The 9,400-nt window shown below is 42.7% G+C and overlaps 1 protein-coding gene across 1 annotated transcript in view; it reads left to right on the top strand.

The window, feature by feature from the left end:
- The first annotated feature begins 2,814 nt into the window (after positions 1-2,814).
- The window catches only part of vopp1b (VOPP1 WW domain binding protein b), a 40,495-nt gene continuing 33,909 nt past the window's right edge, over positions 2,815-9,400 (top strand). Inside the window, exon 1 of the mRNA XM_023267232.3 lies at positions 2,815-3,098. Coding sequence (XP_023123000.1) covers positions 3,048-3,098 — 51 coding nt within the window. The 5' untranslated portion in view covers positions 2,815-3,047. The remainder of the gene's footprint in view (positions 3,099-9,400) is intronic.

Below are 9,400 nucleotides of genomic sequence, written 5' to 3'. Positions count from 1 at the left end.
TTTGCATGTCGGCATTTTTCCCTCCCGGATGCTCCAAAGACTGTTTTCACCTCATTCGAGGGTTATCACAACTGGAAAAAGACTACAATGAAAGACAATGGTTTCTGTTCTCATGCCAGATCTGAAGGACATGTAAATGCAATGTTTGCATGGACAGAGAACAAGAAATTTCAGGATAAAAATACCTTAATGTTTGGACTAATGGATGAGCAAAAAAAGAAGCAGATGGCTGAAAATCAGTACTACATTAGAACATTAGCTGAAATTTTAGTTCTAACAGCCACAGAAAACATAGCACAGCTGGGTCACAGGGAGTCTCTCAACTCCAAAAAAAAGGTGTTTTTCTGTCTATGCTAGACTTGCTGGGTAACCATAACCCCATCATTAAAAAAAGACTTCAACAACGAGCTAAAAATGCAAAATATACCAGTAAAACAATACAGAATGAATTACTTGAGTGCTTGGCTGCAATGGTCAAAGAGGAAATCATCCAGGAAGTTAAAACCAGGAAGCAGTTTTCAGTTACTGTTGATGAAACTAAAGATGTTCAGAAAAAAGAACAAATGTCATTTGTTCTGAGATAGTTATACAACAATGTGGTTCATGAGAGCTTTCTGGAGTTTGATGTGGCTAAACGCCTGGATGCTGCTGCCTTAAGTGACAAGATTATATGCTTCCTTGAGAAGCAGGGGCTGGAGTACAAGGAAAACCTTGTAGACCAGGGCTATGATGGTGCAGCAGTGATGCACATGCAGGTGTTCAAGCAAAAATAAAAGAAGTAGCTAAACATGCCTTCTATGTTCACTGTAGTGCACACTGCTTGAACTTAGTTATAGTAGATGCTGTAAAAAGTGTAGCAGATGCAGGAAACTTCTTCTCATTATTGGAACGACTGTATGTATTCATGTCTGGCTCATATGTATAGAACAAATGGCTGGAAGTGCAGCAGGAGATGTTTGATGGTGCACCAAGGGAGCTCCAACAGCTAAGTGATACGCGTTGGGCCTGTAGGCACATAGCATGTTGCAATGTTCTGGACAGGTGGCCTGCAATAGTACAGTATAGCGTGAGGAGCTGGCATCTGAGAACCATCCACAAAGAGCTGTTGAAGCAAGAGGGATATTGGCTCAGATTGAGCTGAATTTTGCTGGATCTCTTGTTCTGTTCAGAGAGGTCCTGAGTGACTCAGGAAAAATACTGTAATCTGCTGTAAGATTGTACGGTAGCTTGCTGTTAATATGTTGTTCTTAAAAAACACATGAATTTACAGTATTCAGCTGTATTTACAAAGAACGGTATATTACTGTACAAAATATACTGTATTTTTACAGCAGTTTGTTACAGTGTACTGTTTTAATCACATTTAGTTTTTCTAAACGTTACATTAATGTGAACCAGCATCTCCACTGACACTTTTATTAACTAAATGTACCACATTACAGTAACACAACACACTTCAGCTGTTTACATGAAACACAACACAAATATCATTAGCTTAATGCTACGTTAGCTTTAATCAGGCTACGACTGAGCAGCTAGCTCAGTTAGCATTGCTAATTCACATTAAAGCTAATATTTATTGGATGCTAACTCTCTTCTCTGGTCAACACACACACAAATAAACTCCATCGACATCTGGAGTGTATGTACACATTGTATCTGACACTACAGGTGTATATAAAGTGCATTAAAACCATCACCAATAAGAAAATAAACACTTACTTACTGAACTATCAGAGTCCTTTCAGTGTCTGCTGGTAGAATCAGCCGAAGCGCCACGGTGACATCACTTCAATTTAGCTGTGCTAGGAGCTGAGGTCAGGCAGGAATCCTGTGATCAGGTATTGACTACCCACCTGGATGGAAAGCCCCGCCCAGAGCCATTTGATTGACAGCTCAGTCCATCAAGTAAAAGCAAAGGCAAAATAGAAAAGGCAATAACAAACGGAAAAGACAATGACAAATGGAAAAGGCAGTGAAAAAAGGAAAAGACAATGACAAAATGGAAAAATAAAAAGAAAAAATGAGAAAATAGAAAAGCAAAAACAAAATGTACCTTTATATTATTTATTTATTCTTTTATTTATTCCTCTTCATAGTTACTCATTTATTTCCTTATTTTTTTTAACAGATTTATATTTTATTGTGGCACTCTTGTGACTCCATACAATACAACCTCTTAGACTCCTCCCTCACTATCAGTGCAGCCAGATCTGCAGGATATACTGGGAATGGTGATGCTATTTTCCTAGAAAACTGATTGGTCAATAGGTGATAGCAGGATAGGAGTTCAGCATCAGTTACCATGGTGATGCACCCCAGTAAGAAGTAAACCACTGATGTATTCCTGAAAACCCAGAGTTAAACCTCAAATTAACTCTTATCCCAAATCCTGTTTCATAGCACCAGCCTCTGCTGCCTGAATTTATTTTTTCCTTCATATAAATAAAAATATGTATTTCCACAATAAAATGACACAGAAAAGGAACCTTTTCATGCATTAAAAATTCACCAGCAAATGCAGTGTTTGATGCTCAAACATTTCTAGGGGAAAGAACCTATACTCATTGGTACCCCTAAAGTTTAGGAAAGATTAGATTTAATAGAAGTTAGGCTTATGTAAGGTTAGATTTACGTGATTAGTGTCTCATTAGAGTCTCCCGGAAGTGAAAATGATTCAGTCTAATTGCCTGTGTTGTGGCGGAAACAAGACTGTAACTATGTGAGTGCGTGCGTGTGTGTGTGCGTGCGCGTGTGCGTGCGTGTGTGTGCGTGTAGCGGGGGGGAGGGATAGGTGTGGCTGGGAAAAGGGGCGTGGAATAAACCACCGTCAGAGTAATGCAGCTTCCCACCGTGTCTGTGGACTGTCTGACCGTCACTCAGGCTGCGTCCATCCGTCTTGTCAGTCGCTCTTCGCCCGACGGATCTGCTCCTGGACTGCCTCCGGTAGCGGGATGACACCGACATAGTGATAACGGAGCATCACCTCCACGTCTCAGTCTCCTCCTGAAGCGGAGCTCTGCTTGCAGTTTCCTCCCGGCGGAGATATGAGGAATCCACTGGCTGATTTTACGCTGACATTGTGGCTGTTAATAGAGGTGAGCCTGTCTACCATTACCATGCATGTTGTCAGAGGCGTGTGTCTGCTTTGTTTGGAGGACAGTGGTGTCCTCAGAAGGGGCTGTGCTCGGTGTGCCAGCAGGCTGCCTCGGATGGAGCGCCCATACTCGGTTTTGTGTTCACAGCACTCTTCGCCAAATTCAATTCAAAACTAATAGAATTCAACATCTCCTCGCTTAACGCCGGAATTACACACACCGCAGAGGACCAGTGTGGGTCTTTGTGACATGTATGGAGCTTCCTGTTAACTTCGGCATGCAAGTAATCCACCGAGAAACACTCAATATCTGTAGAATCTTAACTTTGGTTGATGCTGCTCCTATCTCGACCGGTGCTGAGAACAAAACCAGAAATATGTGAAGAGGTGATGTGCATGATGAGAGCAGGAGTGGAGAATAATTAGGTGTTTTTGACCACAGAAGCTCAGTACATTGTTTGGTGAGTGCAAACAGAGAAGTAGCTACCTGTGATTCTGTCATCCTTTGTCTCCATAACTCCTCAGTAGGTTACTGGGCCTGTAAAACACACTACAGCCACACAGTAGGCAGCGGTTGTGAACGGTGATGCTCTGTTTTCCTTTGTCTCTATATGTTATCCTTTACACACATCTTTCATACCTTGACATATTTATATTTTTACAGTGACCCTATTTTCCTTGCACTCCTGGTTTCTTCAAATAAATTCTGAGTATAATTTGGGGATTTCAGGATCATTTAGGGAGAATGACAGGATGTACAGAGCTCTGAAGGTAGCACACTGTGGTCTTGATCCCCCTCTTTCTGCCAGTCCAGCCCCGCTGACACTCATGTCTGTTCATGTAATATTAACTCTCATCATTATTATTTTATTTCATTCAGCCGACTAAGTGAACACATCCATTTTGAATATGAGCAGGCTCACAAGAGGGAACCAGGTCCTTAGACTTTGTGCTGGTACTGCTGTGTTCACTTTGAGGAGTGGTCCTGATAACCTTGATGTTCCATTTCCTTTTTAAACAGCTTTGGTAGACAAAAATGTATGTTAAAACCTCTGTAACTGCAGTTAGATACTGGGACATGTCTCGTCAGTGAAACCAGGATACTGTGTGGAATTTAACCTAAGATTCTTCTGTTTAAAGGGTTTAGGTTTAGTTTGGAATCTCATCCCAGACTCTGTCCTGACTCATGATCAGTCTTTGCTGATAATGGTCTTTCAGTTCCACTCTGACTAACATCTGTAATGTTCAAACTAGATGACAGGGAGTTTTTTACTGCTGGAATTTGTGGACCATTTCCAGGCAGGCCAAGCCTTTGAACATGTTCCAACTGTAGGAACCACCCTTGTAGAACCTCTGTTTGGGATAATATCAGGGGAGGGACAGTATTTTTAAGTGACCCACTTTCTGTTTTCTTTTATATGCTAATAGAACTGGAGTTATGTCCATCCATTTGTTCTAGTTTTGGTGCAAAGTCAGAGCAGAGTTTTTCACTGCAATAGAAACAGAAAGGCTCAAAGGGCATGTTAAGGGCTTTACCATGAGTTCCTGCAGCAGAAGCCTGCCTTATATTGTTCTCTGCCAGGGTCATAGTGTCAGACATGGTGATTATACAGTCATAAAAGCTTGTCATGACTTGTGTTTAACCCCCTTCAAGAGCCTTAAATTGTCTCTTTTAGATATCCGAAATTAAGTTTGAACTAATCTCAGTTATATTATAGATATCACAAACTACAATGATCAGTCAAAATTATAATTACATACAGTCCTGGTCACCACTATTGACACCATTTCACTTTTTGCATAGCCTGTACAATATCTCCAGATATAAATGGAAATGTACCAAATTCATGTGATCAGAATTTTTTTATTGGATGTCCAAAGTAATTTAACAAAAAATATTATTTTTTAACTTATATGTTGTTATTTCCAAGAGGAAATAGAAAAAGTTATCTGAACAGTAATAAAGGCACTCATCCTTATATTTGGTCGTACATCCTTTGGCAGCGATGACTACATCCAAACGTTGCTTGTAGTCATCTATAAGCTTCTTGCACTTCTCAGCTGGTGTTTTCTCCCACTCTTCCTTTGCAGTTTGTTGAAGCTCTTGAACCTTTGCAGGATTCCTTGCCCCAATGGCAAATTTTAGCTCATACCGTAGATTTTCGATGGGATTGAGATCAGGACTCATTGCTGGCCTGTTTAAAATAATCATTTTTTTCCTTTTCCACCATTCCTGTGTGCTTTTGGATGTGTTCTTTGGGTCTTTATCTTGCTGGAGAACCCATTGATCTTTGACGCAGGTGTTCAAGGACTTTCCACTTCATGTTTGTGCTTTGAGATGTGTCCTGTTAGATGGAACCTAGTGTTTTAGTGGCTTCCTGGCCTCTCTGTTGCATTACTATCTTATGTAGACATGACTGTAGACAGTGGGAATGCAATAAGAATCAGTGTTATAAAAACATCAGAGAGGCAGTAACAAACAGCAAGTGTGTGGGTTTGAGTTATTTTTGGATTTCATCAACTGTTTCTATTTTGAACATCACTCAAATTGCACAAACAGTAGTTTTGTTGCAGTATTTTTATTGTCTGTTGCTGGTAAGATGTACAACATTATGACAGTGTAAAATGAGTTGTTATTATACATGCATAAATATTGCAGGGAACAGTTTGAGGAGAATATTATTAGTCATTTTTGTACTGGAGCTTAGTACCTGCATCAAAAACCACAATTTAATGAACTTTTTTTTACATTTTACATTTTACTTTCGTGGATGGCTGCCTGTCAGAGTTGCTCTTCGTCGTCATGTCTCTTTTAACTACTTTTTCCTATTTATTCTACTTTTCTCTGCTTTATCTTTAGTTAAATAGTTTTATAAATTATTGACTGGTGAAGACATGCTGTTTCACTCGTTATTGTTTTTCTGGCAGCTGGAATACTTTTGTCAAGGTAGGCCCCAGTCCTGGCGGAGCAGCACCAGGGCTCCATTGTTTACACCAGGGACCAGCTGATGGCGGTCTTACGCAGTGGCCTGCATAGACTTAATATCCCCAAAGAACTGTGGAGGAAACACCGGGGCTGCAGAGCTGGGAAGAGACGGTGGAAAAGGAAGAGGAGATACCGGCCATATCTTTCTTCCATTGTGATGGGGAACGTAAGATCGCTGGCAAATAAAATGGAAGAGCGGGGGGGTCCGAATATTCAGATCTCAAAATAAATATTTGGATACCACCATAATGACCAAATATTCAGATAGTCGGATATTTGGGTCCAGCCCTAGTGTTGTTACCCTAATAATAAAACCATGGTGTGGCCAAGGACAACAAGGCCACACTGAACAGGAAGAAGGCTGCATTCAGGAGTGGAGACAGAGAGGAGCTGAAGGAGGAACCTGGAGAGCAAGCTCCAGCAGAACAACATGAGGTGTGGAGTGGGATGAGAACCATCACTGCTCATGCTAAGAAGGCGGACCACATGATTGATGGAGACCTACACGAGGCCAATGAGCTAAACCTGTTTTTTAACAGTTGTTGTTTTGACAACATGGACCCTGCCCACCCTTCCCCAACTTCTCTTTTGACACCCCCTCCCCTGCGCACTCACCACACACCCCCATTATTACCACCCCCTTCTCCCCACCAACCTACCCCCACTCCCCTACACCTTCATCCTCGACACCTCTGCCCAGTCCTGTTCAGACACCTCAGCTCTCCTGTCCCCCTCCACCACCAGGGTTCTCTCCATCCTCTCCCATCATGATCACCGCTGAGGATGTTAGAAAAGAGTTCAGTCGTCTTCGTCCAGGAAAGGCTGCGGGCCCTGATGGCCTCAGCCCCAGAGTGCTGAAAGGATGTGCTACTCAGCTGTGTGGGATTTTCCATTACATCTTCAACTTGAGCCTGAGCCAGATGGTTGTTCCTGAGCAGTGGAAAACCTCATGCGTGGTTCCTGTGGCCAAGAAGAAGAAGAACCCCAACATGCACAGTGATTACAGACCTGTGGCCCTGATGTTACATGTAAACGCCATCTTTTAATATATATTCATTAAAAGATGGCACCAGGGTGCCCGGCTGACCGTCTGTAGTTCTGCTCTGTGTTTGTTGTGTGTTTAGTGATTTACCTGTTCTGTCATGAAGTGTCGTCTCTCCTCACCTATAACTGTCAGACACTGCTTGAGATTGGAGGACTCTCCGATCAGCTTGAATATGATCCATTGGTGAACTTTTCTCCATGCCTCAAAGAAATCCCAGCATTTCTGAGGTGTCCTCCACTCCATCTTGCCCATCTGAGACGCTGGAGAAGACAGGGTAAACACAGAGGTCTCCAGGTCAGGCTCCAGGATCACCTGTTCGTGGGTCTGATCGCTGCATTAATCGGCACTTTCTGGATGTTCCCCCTGTCCTGCACTCAAGGAGGATTAGAGACCGATGGATCCGGCCGGTGCTCCATGACGTTAGCAGCTGTGACAGCGTCAGCTATTCGACAGACCCCGATCAGCTGTTGCTGCCTCCAGCCAGCTGGCGTGTTCGGACCGGGAGACGTGGCGTGGACCGTCAGAACCTCTGCACACTGAAGTGGGCTTCATCATCTGACACTTTTAATCTCCATTTGGCCTTGTTGAATGTGAGATCCGTTACCAACAAAACTTTTTTACTTGACTTTTTTTCGTCACACAAACTGGATTTTATGATCTTGACTGAAACCTGGCTCCGTGAAGGTGATCTTTCTCCTTTTTTGGAGCTCCTCCTCCTGGATGTAGCTTTTCAGCTGCCCTCGCACCACCGGCAAAGGGGGAGGACTGGCATCCGTATTCAAATCCTTCTTTCGCTTCCAGCAGTCTCCAGCTGTCATCTGCTCCAGTTTTGAGCTCCAACTCTTTGAGGTAAACACTCCTGTGAGTGTTCTCTGTGCTGTGGTCTATCGCCCACCAAAATTTAACAAAGACATTATACGGGACTTTGCAAATTTTGCGTTGGGTGTTATTCTCGAATGTGATCACTTTCTAATTGTTGGCGATTTCAACGTGCATGTCTGCTATGAGACCAGACCATGGGTCAGAGACTTTCTGAATCTCATTGACTCTTTTAATCTCACACAGTCTGTTTCGGAGCTGACGCATGAAAAAGGCCACACTTTAGATCTTGTACTGTCATGTGTACAAATAACTGAAGTCTCCCACACACCCTTATCCGACCATCTACCTGTTTTATTTTCTTTCTCACTGCCTGCACCCTCCACCACCCACTCCGCACCCATTCGCTATCTCCGTGTTTTTAATTCTTCAACTCCTCTGCAGTTTTCTGCTGCTTGAAAAGACTCCTCTGGATGACTTTGGCGACCTCAGTGTGGATGTCTGTATGATGACGTTTGATTCTCTCCGTATTGAGATTTTAGACTCCATTGCACCAATGACTCTAAAGAGCGTAAAGCCACAAACTGAGCCTTGGCTGAATGAGTCCACTCGTGCGCTCAGACGTGCATGTAGACAGGCGGAGAGAAAGTGGAAAAAGGACAATCTCCAAATTTCTCAGGATCTCCTGCGTGATTGCCTTGTAATTTATCAGCAGGCTGTCAGAGCTGCTAAAGCCGAATATTTCTCCTCACAAAATTATGTGAAAATGCATGTACGTAGTTTCAGTGAAATAATATAACCTCTGTCTCATTGCCTCTAGAAACAGGAAACACACTGCAACTCACTGACAGTAAAATAATACATCTCTCTGATGCACTTTGCCCATGACAACAGAAACATACAGAAACAAAAAGAAGCCTGGCAGACTTTATCCTCTCAGCAGCTGTGTGGTTAACTAGCAGCTAGAACTGATTAGAGGTGTGTTAGAGTCAGACACAGGATGTTCACTTCACTTCGTCAGTCATCTAGAATACACCGCTGCAGAACCTCCTCACCATCAGGACCATCAGTTGTTGAAATCCTCCCTCGTGTCTTTGGCTTGCACTGCGCTACAGGGCACCTCAGGGCAGTGAGGGACATCTACCTGGATCATGTGACCGACCGAGGGTAGATCTGAATTATTATTATTATTATTATTGTTATTATTGTTTTATTATTTTTGACCACAAAGACTTTCACACACACACTTACAAATAAAAAATAAAATAAAATTTAAAAAACAACTTTGACAAAAGGGCACTTTGGGCATGAAGGGGCAAAGGGGCAGGTGCTTCAGCCCCCCCTGCACATGCCTGCGGGAGATGGAGGAAAGGGTTGAAGTACAGAGGCGTAGAACAGGTGAAAACTGTATGTTGGAATCATGCAGAAGAGAAGACATTGAAGGAAAAAAGCT

This window comes from Amphiprion ocellaris, chromosome 22, assembly GCF_022539595.1.
Source record: "Amphiprion ocellaris isolate individual 3 ecotype Okinawa chromosome 22, ASM2253959v1, whole genome shotgun sequence".
Lineage (NCBI taxonomy): Eukaryota > Metazoa > Chordata > Actinopteri > Pomacentridae > Amphiprion > Amphiprion ocellaris.
The sequence above is the reverse complement of the archived record's forward strand: the minus strand, read 5'-3'. Positions and strand labels throughout refer to the sequence as shown.